Consider the following 23,082-nt stretch of genomic DNA (forward strand, 5'->3'; position numbering starts at 1 on the left):
TGACTGGTACACTCATTTGCATGTGAATTATAAAAATTTACAAAAAGAATCTTGGCCTTTTCTTGAGTAGAAAGTTCGACAATCAAACAGTTTTCTGAACCCGAAGAACACTGAGTTAGTGTACCCTTTATGTCCAGTTTAAATAGACTTAACAAGCCCCCCTTAGATCTTCCTGCCACACTACTAATAGCTGGGTTGCAAAAGTGGCTATAGCCATCCAAAGAGAAGCTGTTCGTATGGTCCCAAGTCTCTTGTAGGGCAATAATATCAAAAGAATTTAATGACATTAGCCATTCAGCATTCCCAATTTTATTCTTTATACCGGCAATATTCCATGTAGCAATTTTAAGGGACGGTGCTGATACCTGGATAGAATTCCCCAAGGCGTCGGGCAGTCAATCATTTTCCTCCAATGATGATAAAGCAGTATAACCATTGTAGAGAGGTAAAGTATTGTCAAACTGCCTATTAGCTAACTGGTAACGATGTAAGTCCCCATTATTTTGCTGCAAAGGTACATTCAGAGGTGCATTCGGAACACAACCAGCCATCCCCCATCTATGCCCATTTGCAGGAAACCTTTGCTGATGAGGCGATCGATATTGAGTGTTATCCAGGTGATTATAGAAATAATCAAGGGGTCTGGCACATACAGAATTTTCCAGGGTTGGTAAAGAGGCGGCTCTAAGGAGGACTGTTGCAACATGTTGTGGATGTTTAAAATTTACAATGATGCAATCCCCTCTTATATTTTTTCTTCCGTTGCCAATCCAACTGACTCTACGAGTGGATATTATATCATTAGAAAAGGCAAACGGAAAACCACAATTCCTATTCAGCCAGGCAAGTATTTTATTTTTTAGGGCAGCATGGGTTTCTAGCCTAGGATCAGTCATGGAAGAGTCAACCTCTGGGACATTTGTTAATACCACAGTGTATGGGACACACTCCGGTGGGAGGTTGACAAAGTTTTTCCTCCTAGGTCTACTTCTTCCGACAATATCTTCCCCTGCTAAGTTATTCTGACTGCCTTTTGATGCTATTTGTGGTTGTACTAATGTTTGGGCTATTGCAGTTCCCACTGGTGGTAAGTTAGCAGATGGAGTATTCAGTGCGTTTATGACTGAGGGAGCCTGAGCAATAGCCCCTGTGCCACTAACCCTGGTACTAGCTGATACAGATGCTACGGGTCCCGCTATACTGTTGGCCATAGGACCCGGTGGGCCAGGTTGAGGGCTCGTCATGATAGAAGACCGGGACAAATAAGAATCTAGGAGTCCTTCCAGTCTAGTGACATCTTGAGCAACTAGATCTAGCTTTGCCACCAACGGTCTGATCAGTGCCTCTAATTTGGACTCAAGGATGGTTGCCACAAGTTCAATATGGGCTGGATACAGGGTACTTCCCTCGACATTGTTTATGGACGCCGGAGTGTCTCCCCTGCTGAGTGATGTTGTACCTGCCTTTTTGGTCTTCCTCCCCACCACCCTTTTGACAGGTGCCTTCCTACATGCACGCACCATTCTCCGTACGGGAGATTGAGTTGGTGAGGGCCTTGGGGAGGGTGTCGGGCTCTGACTTGGAGTAGATTCAATTAAAATTTCCCGCTCTTCTGTTGTCACTGTGATAGATGTATCATTATTGGTGTCAACATTGTTAGAGTTAGCCAAGCCACTGTCTGGAGAGGTAGGCGTACTCAGCCTTGTGGGTGACATTTCTGGGCCTACCATGCCTAGTGAGTCTCCTATCCTTATTAATCTTACTAACTACCTTAACAAGATAGTTGTCCATTGTCCTTGTATCATTAATTGCCGCTGGTTTTGAAGACCTAAGCTTGGACATAATAGGACCAACAGGTACTAACTACAGGGTATATTGAACAATAATATCTTATCTAGTTATAGTAGAAAACTATGATGTCAATAGGGCCAGCAAACATAAAACAAACAATAACCAATATTAAAAGTAATATCTTACTGAGAGTCCAGGATCCGAATAATGTGAGCCAAAGTCCGTGGCCCAGCCCAGCCTCCTATGGCCTCTGACCCCAGGAGCGAGGAATTCAGGTGGGTTGCTGCTGTGTTGCAGACTGAAGCGAATACGGCCCCCGCTCTGCCAAGGTTGCTGCCGCTTTTGAAGCGCCTCCGGGCGCGCTGGAATGCCGAAGCTGTCTGGCCCCCAAAGGATCACGGGAGTTGTAGTCTCCCCCAACAGCGGCCAATGGTGTATTATGGCGGCGGGGGAGACGCACAGCGTAGGCACCCCGTCGGTATTGCACTGCCCTGGCCCCAGGAGCGAGGAATTCAGGTGGGTTGCTGCTGTGTTGCAGACTCAAGCGAATACGGCCCCCGCTCTGCCAAGGTTGCTGCCGCTTTTGAAGCGCCTCCGGGCGCGCTGGAATGCCGAAGCTGTCTGGCCCCCAAAGGATCAGGGGAGCTGTAGTCTCCCCCAACAACGGCCAATGGTGTATTATGGCGGCGGGGGAGACGCACAGCGTAGGCACCCCGTCGGTATTGCACTGCCCTGGCCCCAGGAGCGAGGAATTCAGGTGGGTTGCTGCTGTGTTGCAGACTGAAGCGAATACGGCCCCGTTTAATTTGTATAATCAAAAAAAAAAAAAATTCCAAGTTCAATATTGTATTGCTATTGCTGCAATACGATTGAAGAAATGCGGCGCGCGTGCATCCGGGCGGCCGCCACCACCACAGTCTTGTTGCCTGTCTCTCCTTACCTCCAGCCGGTTCCTATCACACCTGGCAGCCTATCATGCCTGCGTTCGAGCAGAAATCGGGTGGAAAAGCTCAAGGATGGCACCGTTGTTGACACCGGAAAAACGGAGAAGAAATGTGCTGTTTTTGCGCCGTTTATGCACTGCTTTAGTCCGCTTCAGTCCCCACAGCCGCGCTCTTCGGACATCAAAGGAGCGAGAACGCCAACGTCCCGCACACGATTCAATACGCCATTGCTATTGCCGGGGGGGCGGGGTTCCGATCACCTGTGGCTACGTGAAAATCAATGGCCTTCCAACTCGGCTGTGGCTATGACAGGGCAAGTAGTGTGATTTCCTCGGCCCCAACAGTGTCGCTTCCACAATTTCCACAACCCTAAAGGTGTGCTTTCAACAGCCCAGGCGGCGTGCTTTCCACAGCTCTAAAGGAGTGTTTTCCACATACCAGACCGTGTACTTTACACACCATAGGCGATGTGATTTAAGCAACAGCAGCAGAGTGCTTTCCACAGCCCAAGGAGCGTGCTTTTCACAGTCCAGGCAGTGTGCTTCCACAGCCCAGGAGAGTGCTTTCCCCAGGCACAAGCAGTGTGCTTTCACAGACCAAGTAGTTAGTGTCCTTTCCACAGCCCTAAAGGAGTGCCCCTACAGCCCAGGCAGTGTGCTTTCCATAGGGCAAGTAGTGTGCTATCCACAGACCAGGCAGGGTGCTTTCAACAGCCTAAGCATTGTGCTTTCACAGCCCCGGCAGCCATTCCATGGTAGGTAATGAAATGGTTTGGTATTAGTTACAAATACATTCTGAATTAGGGTATATTGTACTCTGCCACAGAGACTAGTGCATTTACAAATGCAGAAATCTCTATCCTATTTAAAATAGAGTGAGGGGCAGGCAGGGCTGCCCTCTGTCTCCAGTGATAATTGCTTTCTATGCGGAAACCAATACTTGGATGCAAGTGCTTAAAATCAGTTCTGGGGCAATCCTCTCATGTTAAGAAGTTGTTTGCCAGTAAGGTGGTCAGATGTGCAAAGGCAATCACCTTTATAGAAACAGTGATCCAGATTAGTAGTAACTTTTCTGTAACCGTAACTTCTACAAAACTAGCCTCTTATATGATTCAATACTTTGAATCCAAAGCTGATTGTCTCATCTCAAAATAAGCCATGATCACCATAAGTTCTTCAGAAGCAATAATGAGGGACTGCTGTCTGTTGAAGACCACAGCACTGTTTAATCATATTTGTTAGTAGATTATGATGTCAATACAAAATAGACTGGGTCTCAGAAGGTATCACCACAATATATCAGAATAAGCTGTGGTGTGGATACATACTTCTTTTGTATCATATACGCCTCTCCATTCTTAAGGTAGTCACCAACAGCTTTTCACCTTCAATTTGTTAAAAAACGGAAACTACAAACTTATTTTACTAATGACAGTCCCCACTTTTTATCTCCCCTGACCAAGGTACAGGAAGAGTCAATCAAGTCTCAACTCAAATACAAATTTGTTTTTGAAAATCTTGAAAAAATGTGAAAAGACGAGCTGACACCTCACGTGCGCACCACCAATAGAGCCTTCTGGTTGGTACTCACCAGCTATGCCCACTTTTATCATCATTGGCTGTCATCTCGCTTGTAAAAATATATGTATAAAGTGTCCACAAAACAAACAAAATGTGGTGTTTAGAGAGTGAAACAATCACATCCCACGATGCGACCCAAGTGAATGTAAAATTGAAGAAGGATGCACTTTTCACAAAACCAACTTTATTATTCCTTCTATGTGCACCTTGTTCAAATTAAAAAGGTTGCTTATCATGCACACCACATCTTATTCTGATATATTGTGGTGATACCTTCTGAGACCCAGTCTATTTTGTATTGATATTGGTTGAGTGGAGGGCGACTTGGTGTCTTGTTTTCCCTCTATAGCTCCTAGTTGTTTATATAGTAGATTATGATGGCCAAGAGTGAGATCTTGCCCCAGTGAGTGCCTAAGTATTAGCAGCTCCTACAAGTAGGGATGGGTTAGCCAATTTACGTCGGCCAGAAATTAACTTTGTAATGTCCTTTCCAATAAAAATGTTAGACACTGTTGTGCTTAAAGTATTGAATCACAAGGATTTGCAAGCAAATTGGCCTCAACACACTCTATGCAATAGTCATGGCCATGCATGTGATCTCTAGATATGTGGGAGTGCTAATGGTCAGTGACTTGTTTGGTGAAGCAACCTTTATTAAGCATTTCTGAAGACTCCTACTCAAAAATGTGTTGCTCGTGGAGTTACAAACGTTAGGACACCCTGCTCATCAGGAATAGCGCCTTCCGTATAATTTATCAAGTTATGTCTTCTTTTAGTGAAAGTATATTCCATTGAAAAAGAGAAACGAATAAAAAGGAAAAAATAGGAAGTTTGTTAGTAGGAACTAGTAATGATAATAGGCATGCATCAATGTTGTAGTTTTCTTTATTATTTAGGAAGTGTTATTGGATACATTTAAGGGGTACTAATTAGAGTAGAGTTATGGTTAGGTTAAGGGTCCGTATTAGGATTAGTGTAACCGGTTAACATAGGGGTTATAATCAGTGACGGGTTAAGGGAACAGGTATCGCAATGCAATACTGGAACTTTGTAAACGCTGAGATGGAGGTCTCGTGTCAATTGTTGCATGTAGGCGTCCATGGGTGATAGCAGCGCAAACACCCTTATACAGACAATGTTTAGACAGGCCTTGTTAATATCAACAGCATTATTATAATAATTATTGTTATTAAAATAGAGTAGGAACAGAATTTGATGAAGAGAGGGAGGAGAAGGGCTGCAGTGTAGGTTAGAGAATCCGACAACAGTGAGGATGGCAACAGGTCGTCTGAGGACATGTGCAAAATTAACATCTTTTAATTTTTTCCTTTACAGATTTTGATTTTAAAGTCAAAGGTCACTTGGAGATCGGAGAGGACCTAGACATCATAAGACAAAAGTAAGATGTTAAAAAGTTAATGTCGCTGCCTTTCAATTCTTACTGTAAAGTCGTGTAGCAGAGATAGTGGGCCTTTTTCTGATCGAATGATCATCTTTTATTACTCATTGGATTCACCATCCAAGTCTCAGTTCGCCAGGGGCCTACTCTTTCAATCGACATACGCAATATCAAGGTCTTACAAGCAATGTGCGAGATGCTGGTGACATGCTGGTGTGAGCCCGATTATCCTTAGAAAGAGCTGCAACCTATCTTAGTGAATGCCTTGAGGACAGTAGGGTCACTGGAGGTTAATTGAAAAAAACAGATGCAATTCTGAGGTTTCTGCAGTTTGGAGACGAGGTGTTTTGTTTTTGAGGTTTTCGATTATTGATTTCATTGTGTGCCTGCATTATAGATGGTATTGACTCTTACACAGTATGAATATGCCAGCCTCTATTTTTATGTTTACATTTTATTATTAAGAGAAAGCAATTCAGTTACATTACATCTCATCTCAATACATATGCAGATCACAGAGCAGCAACACTTATAGCGCTATCCCTCCCCATGCCTTAAATCGTACTAAAAATAAAATCCAACTTTTAGCTCTTTAATCACTTCAAATAATTCCTGATTTATCAATGCTCCCACACTCCCTGTTATTGTAGATTGGAAATGTGAAGCCTCAATAGACCAGACTTACAAGTTTAATACACTCCTTTTACCAATAAAATAGCTTTGGGCTTTCCTATTACCCTACTTGGGGCCCAATTCCGATCTTGTTCGGAAAGCATACCGACCGAATCGGTTCCGGAATGCTTTCCGTACGACTCTGATCCAGGGAGTCTGATCGAGCGATGCATCCGTATGCATCTGAATACGATTTGGTTGGACTCCCATTGACTTCAATGGGAGCCTGTGTTCCGAACGAGAACACAGGCTCCCATTGGAGAAAGGGGTGGCTGGGAAAAAACGTGCACCTTGTGGCAGGCACCCCATTGTGCCTGCCACATTGTGCATGGCTGGAAAAGTGGGTCCCTTGGGTACCTCCACGGGTCCTATTTGGAGGGGGACCTGCGATGGGCCCCCAAAGACCGATTCCGGCAGCCTTTTCTTTCCAGGCAAACCGATTCAGAAACACTGTCCGAATCGGTCATCATACTTGCTCATTTGGAAACCATAACCATAGAGCTGTACGAATCGGCTCTAGAAAGGCTAACCTTTCCGAATGCCTTTCTGAACTGATGTGGTCAGCCCTAATGGTTTCCAGGCATCGTACTTGGTCGTTCGGTACTGGGAACGAGTCGGTCGGAAACAAGGGCTCCGAATCACTTTTCAAACCCAAACTCGATTTGGAGCCCTTCCGACCGACATCGGAATCAACCACTTGGTGTCCAAAAAATACAACTGTGGGAGAACAGGACTGCCTAGTTACCTCAGATTCAGCAATTTATGGCACACTTTTCTCATGCCCGGCCATATTAGATGCATTTGCCTTCAGCTCATGCAACAACCGCTGTGGCCCTCGCTCCTGAGGCGTACATCAACCTTATTTATGCATGTGTATGCTTGCTCATTTGCGGCTCTATGGATGACATCAGCCAAGATGGTTTGCATACCAGACCGCTGTCCTCTTGGATGAAAATAACTTATTATCCTCATAGAGTCTTCATATTGGAAACATTTGAATTCTAATTGGGTGTGGCTGTGGGCTGGAGCCCTGTACTTTCCTTCAGGTATTGACCTCTTTCAGAAGTGGAACAGCAGCAGGAAATGTGTACAGTGCAGCCATTCAGCAGCCTGACCCACTCAGACCTCCAATTGCCCAACCAATTTGCAGTCCCCACAGATTGTTTTCCATGTACTCCCATGGTCTACACCTTCAATATGAAACCAGTGGCTGTGGTGTACAACTATGTTTTTAATCTTGGTTTCGAGCACATATAGGGGATAGTCAATGTGATGTCCATCGTGAAAACTCTAATAGGGGCCATATGCAAATATAGGAAGTTTATAGGAAGGACTAATCCTTGTGGATTCTGAGAATTTGACCGGTGAATTTTTAAGCAAAAGGGTTACATGTTCTCCTTCTGAATGTGCATGTAGAGATAGAAAAGAATCTAGCTAGAGTGAGTTCCTTGAGGCCAACAAATGATGCAATGGTTTTGATGAGCACATTATAGTGATTAGGATGAAACACGGCTGAATAGTCCACCAGAATGAAAGTTCACAGATGGCCTTGGTCTATAGAAGATAGGAGTTTCTCTCGGACTGTGTAGTGCACCAATGTACACCTTGACTATCATTCTCACATAAGGCAAAATAACCATTGTGCGGTTTTTGCCATGCCTATGTGAATGTAGCAAATCTCAATACAAATTTTCCCAGTTGTACATCTGCCTGAGATAGACTTGCTTGACAAGCACCCTAGTTCTCCGCATGTTTTTCTTCACCTATTTAGGTCGAGCCTAGCGCAGCGTACATGCGCTGCTCTATGGGAGGCTTCTTGTGAGCACTCTAAACTTCTCCGTGTGGGTCTGACTCCTCCCACACATTGGATTGGCCTTTGCGTTGGTCTTTCAATAATGAAAGCACGCAAATGGCCAAAGGCGGGTGCATGTCCCACCTCTTCTCCAAAGGTTCACTCCCACGGCGTTTTGCTCTCGGGAGCGAGCGCCGGCGCGCAGGGTGGCAGCTGCATTCCTCGTCGCGTCGTGGATCAGGTTACTAATTAAACACAGCGCGGTCGCTTTCACTTTAGCGGCCACGCTTGTTGTTTTGTGTGGGCTTGTTATTTGCTTGCTGTTGTTTTTTAGGCGCACAGAACCTCTCACCCTTGATATTTTCTTTATGAGGGCACAGAAATGTCCTTGTTCAAACATCTTTGTCTCGATAACATACCAATGAATAAGTTTGCTGGGTACAAATTGGTAATCGTCATATATTTTATTCTACCCCTGGCTCTCAATTATAATCTACGCACCAATGTTATGCAAACAACCTAAAGCAAATGCGGGCTCTGCAGAGTACCTTACCATTTACGTGCCAAAATGTGCATTAGCAAGATCCCCCCCAATACTCGCCTGCACCGGAGTCAATAATCCAACCTCATTCCACACAAAGCGAGCAAGATGGTTCCACGAGTGAAACGCTTGCTTCAGATACATGGCTTCATTTTGCACGTCACAATTTACAAATTAGAATATTGGCGAGGCATTCTCTTTCTTCCATCCAGCCAAGGTCCATATTGTTGTTGTTGCCTCTTATGTGCAGCATATGGAAGCCATAAACGTGCAGTGTTCAGCTCGCTGTGACGTTATTACAAATAATGGATGCACATTTTTTTTTTTTAATGCAGTCGAAACTTGCCGTGTGCAGTTGAGGCTGACGTGGATGGAGGAGGAGAGAGAACGGATTACAGTATCTTTGTAGGGATATCCTTCGGGGTGCTAATCTTCCAGGAAGACAGCTGTCCACACACATTGCCCTCTCTGCACCTTACAATGTAATGTCCCAGTCCGGCCATATAAACTTGCACACACATACCCACTACCATCCCAGCTCGGCCATATACATGTGCACACACATACCCACTTACATCCCAGTCCAGCCATATGCACGTGCACACACGTACCCACTTACATCCCAGTCCGGCCATATACACTTACATAGATACACACACTGACGCATGCACACACCCATATATGTCTGTACACGTACACGCGGACACTGTTGCACAAATGCAAAAACAGGCTCCGGAATCGTACAAAGCATATACCCCTACACTCAGATACATAGAGACACAAATACGTGCACACACTCAAACACACATGCAACATATCTGTACATGCAAAAATATAGACACAAACACCCACATATCACACCGGTATGCTCACACATACAGTATATACACATGCACACAAATATATACACAGGGCTTTAAGTGGGATGGAAAAGCTGAGGGGTCTGCTTTGCAAAGGACTTTCTGGGCTAATTCTAAAAACCTCTTGGGAATCCATTCTGCCCATTATTTACAGTTGGCTTCATGTTTTGTAATTCACAGTTGCTTGCTTTCTGTTTGCTGGCTTTATTTATTTTAGGCTGCCCAGCATCTAGCATCTCTTTTTCCCACCCATGGCGCATAGCCTGTTTATAATGTGCTGCATAACTAAACACTTATAAGGTCCCAAAGGCGAGACCTATTGGCTATGCCAATGCTTGTTTTAATTTGTCTCCCATCTGTTCTCTGTTCATGTAATAGGATACTCCTCTTTTTCTTGCCATGAGCCAGGCTTACGATGGAAGTGTTTACCCTCTTGGCTTTGAGAGGATATTGGGTGTAACTGGAGTTTTGGCTACCATTCACATTTTGTGCTTCCTTTCTACTCCACATAATTGCTCTTTCATCTCTAGTCCCAAATTGATATAAGCTCTTTGCACATTGATGTCCATTGAGCTCAATTACTATTTAGGAGATGACAACAGGTAATTGTCTACTTGGACTTAAAATGAGGGTGAAATATGCTTACTTTGAGATCTTTAAGGCGGGGTTATTTTAACTTCCCTCTCTCATTTAACAGGCATGTTACTTCCTCTTGTGCTACCTTTATGCATAGGTGATGCGCCTTTGCCTGTTGTTGCTCTTCTCTGTTGGTGCTGGTGCCCTTTCCCTCAGAGAGATATCTTTCAGTGTCTTATGGTCGTTGGCTCCTGTTTCTTCTCTCCTGCTGGAGCAGCAAGGTGTTGTTGAAGCCCTGCTTCCTGCTTCACTATTTTTAGGTCTCGCCTGAGCCAGCGCTTTAGCGCTGCTCTCGCGAGAGCTTTTGTAAACAGGGGATTTGGAAGTGCAAACTAGTGCTTTCAGGCCTCCAAATACAGTGCATGTGCGCCAGGCGCGCACACCATTTGGCAGCCTGCGTGATTATTTTGCGTCCGCTTTGATGTTTTCAGTGAGCCGCACGGCCACTGAGAACATCAAAACGGCCGCGAAAGTGCCCCCCATTTGCCAGCCTGAATGTCTCCACCCCCCCCTCTGTGTCACTCTCTGTTGCACGACTGCTGCTCCCCTTCCTTTTGCACTCACTCACCTGTGTGTATCTCGCCATGGATTCCCAGCGCTCTCTCTCTTGCTTCCCAAATCCTGCGTTGCCTTAGCTCCTGCCGTCCCAACCCTCCCGTGTTGCTGCAGTGTTCCTTCCATGCCCCCCAACATCCCCGTGTTCCTTCGCCATTCTAACATTTATCTCAACTTCCGCCAGGCTGTCTCCGCTCACTCTTCCAGCACACTTTAAAAAATGCACACTTTATTTCGGTTTTTTTACCGAACCAACTAGGATCAGTTACTAAAAAGAAATAAAAAAAACCTCCATAAAAAATAAATAAAAGAATACAAAAAAACTTTTACCATGCTGCACGGCATCATGTTACCACAGCGCAGATGTTTGGCAGTCTTGCTAAAAACCATTGGCACTGCCAGTAGGTCACAAAAGCGAGACCTACTGGCTTTAAATATACTTTTTGTATACCTCTAAGGTCTCCTTCGTTGCTGCTTCCCAATTTGTATTTGAGTCCTTCCCCTACACACTTTCTCCTCTTCCAAAAGGCCGCATGCTGCTCTGGTCTCAAGCTTGAGAAGGCACATACTGCTGTCATCCAAGCGAAGCTCTGCTTGGCACCCTGGAACGAGGTCTGTGTAAGTACACACTCAAAGTTAACAAGCATTAGCATAGTCAATAGGTCTCGCCTTTGGGACCTTATAAGTGTTTAGCCATGCAACAGTTAAAGGATATTGTGCTGCATAACTAAATACTTATAAGGTCCCAAAAGCGAGACCTATTAGCTATGCCAATGCTTGTTTTCGTATATAGTACAGATGCCTTGCTTATTACTGATCCAACTCCTGATCAACGTTGTAGGACCAATGTCCCTATAACATGCTCCTTGCGATGGGTGTGCAGAATGTTTCTGCTCAACTCACTCTTTGTCCTGGGCTGAGGACCTAAGTCTCATGAACTTGTACCTCACCAAGAGGTGCGGGCTTTCTTCTTCCTGATGGCACTCTTAGCCACGAGTGCAGATCTTAAGTTCTCGCTCTATCTTACTCTTTGTGGTTGCTTGGGCCTTAACTCCTTAATTCTTCCGAAGTCAGTTGAGGTTCCGTGTTTCCTTTTCAGTTTCCTCCCTGCGGATCCTTTGTTCCTGCTTTCCTGTTTTCGAGCATGCATATACACCCATGTCTTCCCAAATTGAATCCTCAACCACCTTAGGTGCAAGTGAGTAAATGGCCTTTTCTTTTTGCCAACTCTATGTAGGTGCAGGCATGTCATATGTGGGTGAATAGTATTCATTGTAGAAATATTTCCTTCATTCATTACTTAATTAATCGTTTCTGGTAATCCCGGTACAGAATTCGGCAAACCTGGCAAAACCTGGGAATCTTTGGCACTTCCACATGCCTTATAGTATTTTGCATTTAGTGGCGTGGAAAGCTTTTCTCGCCCATAATTTTCACAAATGCAACGTTTTCTACCCTTAGGTTGCGAATTCCCTGCATGTGCATGTGGATTTTCATGTGAAAATCCGCCCTTTCAGGCCTTCGTCAACATCACCAACATCCATTCAGTTGCAAAGTTTTGAACTAAAACAGTACAAAAGTAAACTCGTGAGAAAACTGCCCATTCCTTTTCACTGACAACTAGCACTTGCAAAGAAATATTGACAGTTTGTTGAGGGAAAACTATGTCAGGTCCTACTTGTATGAAAAATTAGAAACTGTTTAAACTAGCAGTATCCCAATAACCATGATCTACACAGAACTTCCCTTGCGCAGTAAAACTTCACACACCCCTAGTTTTATACCCCAAGAAGCTGCCAGTGAAAAGCGAGCCATAATTTCCCACTATCCCATTCGTCCTAGAGAGGCCAATCAGTTATGGCCAAATTCTGCCAGTGCGTCTGGTTCTGAATGTCTCTTTTAACAAATGTTTTGGGGTTATACTATCTCTGAAAGTTATTGGTGGTTTGCAAGCACAATAGGGCCACACTCTTTAACATAACATGTGTATTTTTAAAGCGCACGTTCACCCTGACGGGGTATCTTGGTGCTGAATAATAGATGTTTATTGTTACCCAACTCAATGGTACTCATTTTATCGACCTCATATGGATGAACGGCTGAGTGGACCCGCCGGGATTTGAGCCTGTGACCATGAGCTTGAATACAGGCCCCTGCAGTGGATGCATTAGTCCACGGAGCCATTAGACCCGGCTCTTTGGTGAATGGTCACTGCCCATTTCAGGTCTAATAGGACAAAAGGTGAGTCTAGCTGGATGATGGCACATATACAGAGACACCTTTTTAGGCCTGGTTCAATAGCTCAGCTGTCTACACGACGAACTGTCACCAATTCTTTAAAATATATATTTGGAGGGCTTTTGCTTCACCCAAAGAAGTATGACTTTTCCACCTCATACTTTTCAGTGTTTGGTGTATTATTCTGCCTACTATTCTATAGGGAATGTTTGCATTGCACTGCACAAGGAACCATTTACAAAGGAAAGATATATTCAGTTATCACACATTCATTTATTTTTTTATCTTATTCGTGTATAATTACCACCACCATCTTTGCAAGACGCCCCAACCACCACCATCTTACAAAACACCCCAACCACCACCATTAACACACATACAGTCACTAAAAGACCACCACCACCATTATTACCGTCGCCAACACCATTATTACCCATAACAATACTATCTTTGACCCATCATCTTAACAGCATTTGTGCAGGAATTGGTTTGGATACCTGCCTGTCCCAAATTAAAGTCAGAACTATTGGCTTTGCCAATGCTTGTTCATTTTGCAGCAGAAGCGAGAAGCCCACTTTGGGGGATTCGTTTTAAATAGCTGTCACTGCCCTTCATGATCTAGCCAATAAATATTACATAATTTCTGCATTAATAAAAAAAACAGGCAACGACTCGGCATCATTGTGGAGGCGCACATATAGGCAGAGGGGGGTGGGGGGGGGGCACACGCAGGATGACAGTGCCTCAACACACACACACACACACACACTAATGCATGCACGCACACACTCTCTCTCTCTCTCCCCCCCCCCTCCACCCACTTTCCCCCTCCCGGACGCGGTGACGCCACACCTTTTGGTTAATTGTTCCTGGGCTGGTACAAACTTCTTGTTTTCTGCTTGCGCTCCACAGGTGCCGTGTTGAAGTGTCTAGACCCCACCTGCATGGCCAGCTCCCCCCATGTTTGGAGGGAGCCCCTGCAGTGGTGTGACCTTTGCCTGCCCCCACCCAGCTTTGTTCTTCGCCTCCATTAGCAGATTGGGAGCTCCCACCGCCAGACACGGAACGGCAGCGGTTTAAATATTACATGACCTGCTGCTGCTGCCACCCCTCCCGTTTTGATTGTTATGGTCCAGCCCTCCGGCTGTTTTCCACCAAAACAGCAACTAAACAAACACCATCCTTGCCGTCACTTGAAGATAATTATCTGTGCGTGCTTCGGAGCAGCCGGTAACTTAGGCGACAAGACCTGCTCACACACCTCACAGTGAAGGGGCTGGATGTGGGGGTGTTGTCCGCAGTGCTGGGGTGCCCTTTGCATCTTTCTGTGTTTTTTAACGATTGAGATGCTTAATATTAGGCGTGTACTGGTCTTCTACCCTGAGAGCGCAGTGTGGCACATTTGCAGTATGTCAACAGAATTGTTGGTGTATGTTATGAATATTGTCTACAGAATGTTACTGTTATCCCGTTTAATTCTTATTCAGTTTATCACATTTGGGAGGATGAACGGCTGAATTGGCCATGCATGGATTCGAACTCATGACCTGCAGGTGATACACAGAGATCAGCGGCTAGTGCTAAACTCAGATCCATATTGTCGCCTTGGCATTATTGTTTAGCAGTACACCTCAAACAAGGCGAGAATACCTGTTGCTGAAATTCGCTTCATTAACTTCCCTATGGTAATTAAAATTTCCTGAAGTCAGAATTAAAATTTTTATGAAATCAAATTGTAGTTAAATTTTTGAAAGACAAAGCGATAACATTAATTACGGAATGGTTTACTTTCACCATAACACAAGTTTGTATTGTTCCATGCCTAAATTGCTGCCGCTTATATTTTCTTCTTAATCTATAACTGAGAACAAGTAATTTAAAAGGACATTTTAAACTGCAATATCATAATACATATTTCATTTTTCACCCCATCGGATTTTGGAGCATTTTGTTCTCTTTGCAGAAAATGTGAGTTTGAGATATTAGCACTATATCCCTTGTGTTTGTGTGTAAAAGGAGGCTTCACTAACCAAGCTTCAGAGAGAAGAAGGGAACTCCAAAAATGAATTGCACTATACACAAAGTGAGCCAGTTGTAAACTATTGTGTGGGTATGCTGCAGGTTTGAGTTACAAAGTTCCACAACTAGACCTCCAACCTTCTATCAGTACATATTTTTGTTATCAAGTCACGAAGCTCCGGATCAATCCATATCCTAGCGATCTAACTTAGCCTGTGAGAATTCTCTGTCATTCACATTGAAAACCACTCTAAAACATAGAAAACAACCATTCAATTTAGTACTTTAATGTCAGAACAGCCTCCAGGTGAGAAGCAATGGGTTTCTACAATTTCTCAATGTTGCCTTGCCCTTACAAGCTCAATCTGAGTGATGGAACTAATATAAAAATACTAAAAAAAAAAAGCATATCCCTTAACTCATGGGAAGATTTAGCATTGCTGGCACTAACATATCAGTGCTGGTACTCTAGAAATGCGCATTTGAATAGTCATCTACCTCCATCACCGTAGCAAATAATTTGCTGTTCATCATTTTGCTATTGTCTAAATATCCTAGTTTCATTTTAAGTAGATGCCAAAATAACGAACTTATTTAACAATTTCTTCATTTTTTTAGGTGCTATGATTTACACATTTTCTTTTTCTCCTCTGGACTTACGCAGCATTTCTAAATTTCACCTTAGTTGCTGCTTTACCCTGAGCTTAGATACAGTTTAGGAAGAGGTGCTGATAGTTATGCTAACTTTTCCACTGTCTTTTTATCTCTCTATCAATGCATTACACTTTATTGAACCTCTCGTTCTTATAGATCAGTTTTACACTACGAGTCAAGTCAAGAACCTCTCGTTCTTATAGATCAGTTTTACACTACGAGTCAAGTCAAGAAAAACTTTCTTTCGTTTCAAAGAACCATAAAAAGATTTACAGAATAAAAATGGTTAACATGCAATACATACAAGGTTCACAATAACACATAAAAAATCTCCACACAAATTTTACTCATAATGCTTTCTAATCACTATAGATGCTCTTATATAATTAGCTACTGCAATACAAATTTCATCCGAGGACAAAGACTGTAAAAAAATAAAACCAACAATACACGAGCAAGGGCGAGTATTCCTTGATAGTTGGAGCACAAATCTAGTTTTCTATGATTTGTACAATGTGCAAAATAATATAAAGTGCATACAGGCACATGCATCAAAGTGAAAAATTGCGATTCCTTATTTGCGATTTTTAAGGAATCGCAAATAAAGACTCGCAAAACGCGATGCACCAAAAAAATAGCGATAAAATAAAGAATCGCTAAAAATCGCTAATATAATACCGATTCCGGCAATTGCGAACTTGCTATTAGCGATTTCGCTATTAGCGAAATCGCAATTACCGAAGTCGCATTTTGATGCATCTTGATGACATCAGAACCAGGAAGTGAGCAGCTCCAGCCTCATTTTCAGTGCACAGTCTCAGGGAGAGAAGGGAGCTGGCTCTGGGAGCTGAACAGGAGTGGGACAGAGACATTAGAAACACCTTGAATATCAACTAAATGGAAGCCTCACAAACAGCAGAGGAGAGCCAAACAGGCAGGAAGCGGAAAATAAAGTTTTCTGAAAAAGAAATTGACACCCTCATTGAGGGAGTAGTCCACAGCCATGATAGGCTGTTTGGAAAATTATCCTTAAAAGTGGCAGAGCAGGAGAAAAGAAAACTCTGGCTCCGGATCCAAAACGGGGTCAATGCCATTGGGGTGACACACCGCACCATCGAAGAACTGAAAAAACGATGGTACGACTTGCGCAGTCGGGCTAAGGTGCGCATTGCTGACCGGCTCAAGGAGGCAAAGAAGACAGGAGGGGAAACACCAACAGACACTGGGAACCCTCCCATGGAGGACTTGGTCGAATCCACCATCCAGCGAGAAGCTGTTGTTGGTGTGACCCAGCTTGACACGTCAGGAGCAGCAAACACATCTGAAGGTAAGATGAATGCATCTTACCATTGTCCTAAAATTTAAAGGTGGAACATGACCTCAGTACAGCCCAAGTGCATACTTTGAACATCCAGTACACAATGTATTCATAAAGGGAGGTGCATTATGGGAGATGTAGTCAGGTCAAGCAGTTACAATTACAAACACACAAATCTGAGATAAACAACTCTAAATAGTGTAATATATTATCAATTTAATAACAAAGCAAAAAATATATTACTGTGACATGACATCACAGACATTAATTAATGCAATTTTGCACTGTTTCACCTCACAGATGCACAACGTGTAGAAGCTGAGGATAGTGATTCCCAGGACATGCAGGACACCAGCGCAGGTGAACACATAGACACACCCGTGTTGCCAAAAAATCTGTCACGTGCCCCAAACTCACGCAGGGCAACTGTCCCATCACTGGTCACCATGGATTCTGATGATGAGGCTGATGCAACACCAGGTGCCAGCCATGGCCAGGCCACTTCCATCCCAAAACCACAAACACCGGTCCACAGAAGCAATGTCAGAGTCCGACGTAGAAGAGGAAGAACACTCAGAACACAGCAGGAGGAGCAACCAAATGATGTCTGGGGTGGTCTTGAGGGACAGATGCTCCGTATGCAGCGCCTGCAGACAAAAAACACACGTGCAGTGCAATTACAAATTGGCAAGATGGCAAGCAACATTGCAGTACTGTCCGATAGTGTGCAGCAACTGACCAAGGTCATGCAGGAGGGACATGTATCCCAGAAAAGACACCATCGCGAACTAATGCAGCACCTCAAAATGTTTGCGAAATCTAACAATAGGCTGGCCACGACAACTGCTCTGCTGGCACGTAGGTCTGTGACCATGCAAACAGAAATGTGCCATTGGAGCGGGGATGTGGCTAAAGCACTGGACCAGGTGAACAATGCAGTGGAATTGCTTAATGCTTCCACAATTGCGGCCAACATTTCCACGCCGAAACAGGGTAGTGAGGGTGCCTCAAGCCTAAGTAGTTTGGCAATGCCAGTCGCCACTGCAGGAAGACGCAACACACGCAGCAGTACCCCCTCCGCTTCCAACATTAGGGATGACCATGCTGGCTCTGACAGGCGTCTGGGTGTTCGTGGGAGAAAGCGCTAGACCGCCATGTACAATTACATTCCACTATGGTGACGTAACCATTGTTGTGATCTGCCCTTTTACTGACTTACAAGTAAATTTTCATTTGCAAACCAATTATGTCCATTACACTGGTCACATTAAAAGTGTGCTTCAACACTCATGTCATTCTTATTTAATTAAAGATTACTTTGATTGCAATATAAAGTTTCTGTGTCATCATTACTCACCTCAGAAAAAATATTGTGTGATGTCCAATCTTCTCCTGCGCCCTTCTGCTGCGCTTGCCCCTTGTGCTGCACGGTGGTGTGGCACTTGCTGGTTCCCATCCTCCGATTCGCTGTCAGACACCTCGATTTCCATTCCTCCCTTTTTCACAATATTGTGCAGCATGGCACATGCTGCTACTATCTTGCAGCATTGTTCAGGATTGTACTGAAGTGCTCCACCGGTCTTATGGAGACATCTGAATCGGCTCTTCAGCAGCCCAAATGTGCGCTCTATGATGTTCCTTGTTGAAATATGTGCTGCATTGTACCTCTGTTGATTGGCAGATGTGGGATTGAGGTAAGGCGTCCTGAGGTAATTGCGCAAGGCGTATGCGCGGTCACCTACATGTAAGGAAGCAAAGGGTCAGTGGCAGTTTGACATTGACATACGTACAATGACTGTGAGAAACAATTACACATATTTACCAAGCAGATGTCCTTCTCCAAATTCTCCCCTGACAAGACGGGTGTGTATGCCACTTTGCCTGAATATATAAGAATCATGTGCACTCCCGGGAAATTGCACAACTATCTCAGTTATTATGTTTTTGGCATTGCAAACAACCTGAATATTGAGGGAATGGTAACATTTCCTATTTCTATATAAATATTCCTGTGCTGCAGGGGGACATAGTGCCACGTGGGTGCAATCAATACAACCCAAAACATGTGGGAAGCGAGCTATCTGGTAGAACTCCTGTTTAGTTTTCGCAAGGTCTAGCGCGGTGGTAGGGAAATTAATGTGTGACCCGATCACGGCCATCATGGCATCAAGGAATGCTTTGAATATTCTTGAAAGTGCGCTTTGTGACACACCTCCCACTACAGCAATGACCCCCTGAAAACTGCCTGACGCCAGAAGGTGTAGGCAACATAGGACCTGCACACGTGTTGGGATAGCATTGGTCCTACGTGTCTGTCGTTGCAGAATGGGATCCAATTCATTGATTAGATCATGGATCATTGCTGCATTGAGCCTATACTTATCGTATATCTCATCCTCTTGCTGTCCTAGCAAAGTAATGCGGACTCTGAAAATGCGCTCATTTATTCGCCTCCGTCTGTGTGCAGCAGCCTCATCCTCCTCGCCATCAGGTAAATCCCTGCCATTGTGAAATGTGCTAGCTCATTCTGGGTGTGTTTAAATAGGTTTTAGTTGATTTTCAGCTGTATCTGATTTGCACTCATGATTACCACCTGGTTGTGATCCTTCTTATTTAGCTCTCACAAATTGCGATTTTCTGATAAATCGCAATTTGCGATTTTTCATGCATATATTTTGCGATTCTTTAATTGCGATTCGCTATTTGGGAGATGCAAATACCGAATCGCAATATGAATCGCAGAATGTTTAGCGATTCTTTATATTTGCGAAAACGTGTGTTTTCGCAAATATACAGTTGATGCATTGCTGCACCGTATTTTGCTATCGCAAACGGCCATTTTTTGCGATTCGCACCGTTTGCGATTGCAAAAAGGTTTGATGCATGTGCCTGATAGTGCTTTCAACTGAGACATTATCGCATGGGCAGGGAATAAGCTTGTTTGACCACCCTCCTTGGTGGGTAAATGCCATCAAAAGGTGCACTGTGTCTAAACAAAACATAGTTAAATAAATTCGACATGGAGTCTTAGTAGAAAAATATAAATAAAATTGTGCCGGGGCAGGAGGCAAACGGAGGTCTCCCATATCGTCATGTTGGTAGCTGAAAAACCTATTGTCCCTGGACTGGTACGCCTCCTTGATAATCCCTTTAGCTTTCAAGAGAATACCTTCCGAGTTTTCAAAGAAACGTTCAAGACCAATCTCATGATATTTCCTCCTTAAATATTGAAACCATGGAATCTTTAAAACATTGTCTGATTTTAAGCTGTCGCTAATAACCTCATGTGAGAACGTTAAGTCCTTAGAGGTCCTTATCTTGGCCCATAGTAGATCTTCAATAAATTCAAGGCTGAGTTCCGTATGGCAGAATAGGGTAGGAGCACTTTTCGGGAGCATCAACAGCTTTTTCATGAATTTGTTTTCAATTAATACAAACTGTTGGCTTTTAGCATAGCCCCAAACTCCAGTTCATACGAGGCAATAGAAAGACATTTGGCTCTACAGAGGGTAATTAGTTCCTTCACAGGCTTTTACCCCAATTTGCAGACAAAGCGAAATAGTGTCCATTGCCTTACTTGTCTGCTGTGCCCTTAGGGTTAGAAGTGGTTCCTAGCTCAACTATGAAACATTACTAACCTTTTCAATATTCTTACTCTGCACAATAAAAAAAATAGGTTTTAGTGGTTTTAGGTCCACATACCATTGAATATGATTTTATAAAATTAACTTTTAAATCAAGAAGTTCATAAAATAAGTAAAAGCATCAAGGGATTTCTGTAAACTCCTAGCAGTCTTTGCTAATAAAAGTGTATCATCTGCATACGATAAACGCGGGACAGGTTTATTACAAATATTGGGAAAATCAAGTTCCTTACCTAATAAAAAAGCCTCCAGCCCATTTGTGTAAATTAGAAACCGGAAGGGGGCTAAAATGCACCCTTGCCTGACTCCCGCCGTAGAAATAATTGGGAGCGTTTTTTCCCCTTTACTGCCATATCTTATTTTGACTGTGGTACCAGAGTGAAGCCCAAGGAATAGCGTTACCAGTGCTTTTTCCACACCCATACCTTCCAACATGGCCCATAATGTGTCGCGGTTAACAGTATCAAAAGCACTGGATAGGTCCATGAAGGTCTGATGGATAGAGCTCTTCATGGACCTTACGTGCTTATTAACAATTAGAGACAAATTGAGACATTGTTCGGTTGTTCCCCGCCCTCTCCTGAAGCCATATTGAGTGTTGAACATAATCTCATTTTCTGATGCCCAGTCTTCCAAACGAGCAAGGAGGACCGTGCCCAAAACCTTAGCCGTGGCATCTATCAATGAAATGGGCCTATAACACGCCAGGTCACTTCTGGTTCGTTTCTTAAAAACTGGGACCACGGTTGCTTCCTTCCATGACGAGGGTAATGGGCCTATCATGACTGCTTTAAATGCGTAAGCAATGGTGCCCAAAGTTTAACATTGTTAAGGTCAAGGGGCACCCCACCGGGGCCAGGGGCATTCAAACAAATGCCCTGAGATAGCACAGCCTCCACCTCATCCACTGTAATAGATGACTTAATTCAGTGGGTGAGGGTAGGTCGATGGCTATTTCCCCTATTTCATCCTCTGGTCTTTTATATGAGGGATTAAAAATACATGCAATATGGGTTTCCCATGTTTCTCCTAAAATGAGGGAGTCCATCTTCCTCACATCTTCGGTAAACAATGGGCGATTAGTAATTTCCCAACATTTTTTAGAATCTTTAAGTGAGCCAGCTTGTTCCAAGTCCTCCAACGCCCTTTTCCTTAATTCATCTTTCCTATCTTCAATCACCCTTTTGTATTTGCTCCTTGTCTCTTTGATTAGCTCCCTATCACAAGGGGTGTTACGCTTTGGAGCATTCTACATTAAACCATCGCACCTCAAGCGGTTGCTTTTGGGTGACCTTCCTGGTCAGACTCAGAGCTACATAACAGCAAAATAGCTTGAACGCCCGAACCACTTCTACTGGTGAGGAATCAAGCTGTAAACACTATTAGGTTATAATTTCTAATAATAGTCCCTTCCTCAAATATAACCGGGTTTACAAGTCCCCAATTCAACATACATCCTTTGTTAGAAATGAAATGGATTGGGCAATTTTCATTACATACTCTATTTGGATGCAAATCAAAAGAGGCAATAAGAGGGTAGTGATCACTTGCACAGTTAAGCTCCACCTTAAAATCCTGACCCAAGGTAGTGAAGTGCTTTGACATTAGCATAAAATCAGTCGAACTAGCCCTTCCACCTCCGATAAAAGTAGGGTGATCCAAAAACGGCTTAGAACTAAAGTTGCCTAAAAAACTTAAATCCGTAGCTATAAGAATAGAATTTAGTGCATCGCCCTGCAGAGAGTGGATAAAGAGTTTCAGGGGTTGCCTCTCAGTATCTCCCAACCCACAGACACACTACACTGTTAACTAAACTTCAAAATTGAACAATAAAAATCCCCAACCCATAAAAGACATATTGGTTGCCATTTCATGGTTGCTTTCGTAATTTCCACTTGCAGGGACTCAATTACTTGGCAATTCCATTTGTCAAAAATATTATGGTACTAATTTACCAATAATATTTTGACCTTGGCCAGACCCGAGATAGTTATTAGTTGGAAGCAAGGAGATACACTTATGCATTTCAGTACTATTGGTCCATATTGAACCGCCATAAGCAACAGAATACCACACTTTGCTCTCCCGGATAAAGATTTAGTTGCAGGAACACAGTAGGAGCAATAGCCATCAATAAAAATCTCTTCTAATGACCAGGTTTCCTGTAAGCATAAAAGGTCAAAGCCTTTGAAGAAACCCACCCATTACTCATCCCCCAATTTAGAGCAGATGCCTGCTATTTTCCACGGCCATATTTTAAAGTTATCAGTGGCAACAGATTCCTGCTGAGCTAAGCCCTGATTTATGTTGGCAGGCACCCCCAATATGTCATCAACTGGTGTGACCTCTTCTACAGATACGTTTACCTCTTCGCAAATTGTTCCCCAAAGATTTTCTCCAAAGTTAACCAGACTTCCCTCATCATCTCGTTGACTGGAC

The 23,082-nt window shown here is 43.7% G+C and overlaps 1 protein-coding gene across 1 annotated transcript in view; it reads left to right on the forward strand.

Annotated features, from left to right (window-relative positions):
- The window catches only part of SARS2 (seryl-tRNA synthetase 2, mitochondrial), a 172,439-nt gene that overhangs the window by 90,880 nt on the left and 58,477 nt on the right, over window positions 1-23,082 (forward strand). Inside the window, exon 6 of the mRNA XM_085624994.1 lies at window positions 5,651-5,714. Coding sequence (XP_085481120.1) covers window positions 5,651-5,714 — 64 coding nt within the window. The remainder of the gene's footprint in view (window positions 1-5,650; window positions 5,715-23,082) is intronic.

This window comes from Triturus cristatus, chromosome 9, assembly GCF_964204655.1.
Source record: "Triturus cristatus chromosome 9, aTriCri1.1, whole genome shotgun sequence".
Classification (NCBI taxonomy): domain Eukaryota; kingdom Metazoa; phylum Chordata; class Amphibia; order Caudata; family Salamandridae; genus Triturus; species Triturus cristatus.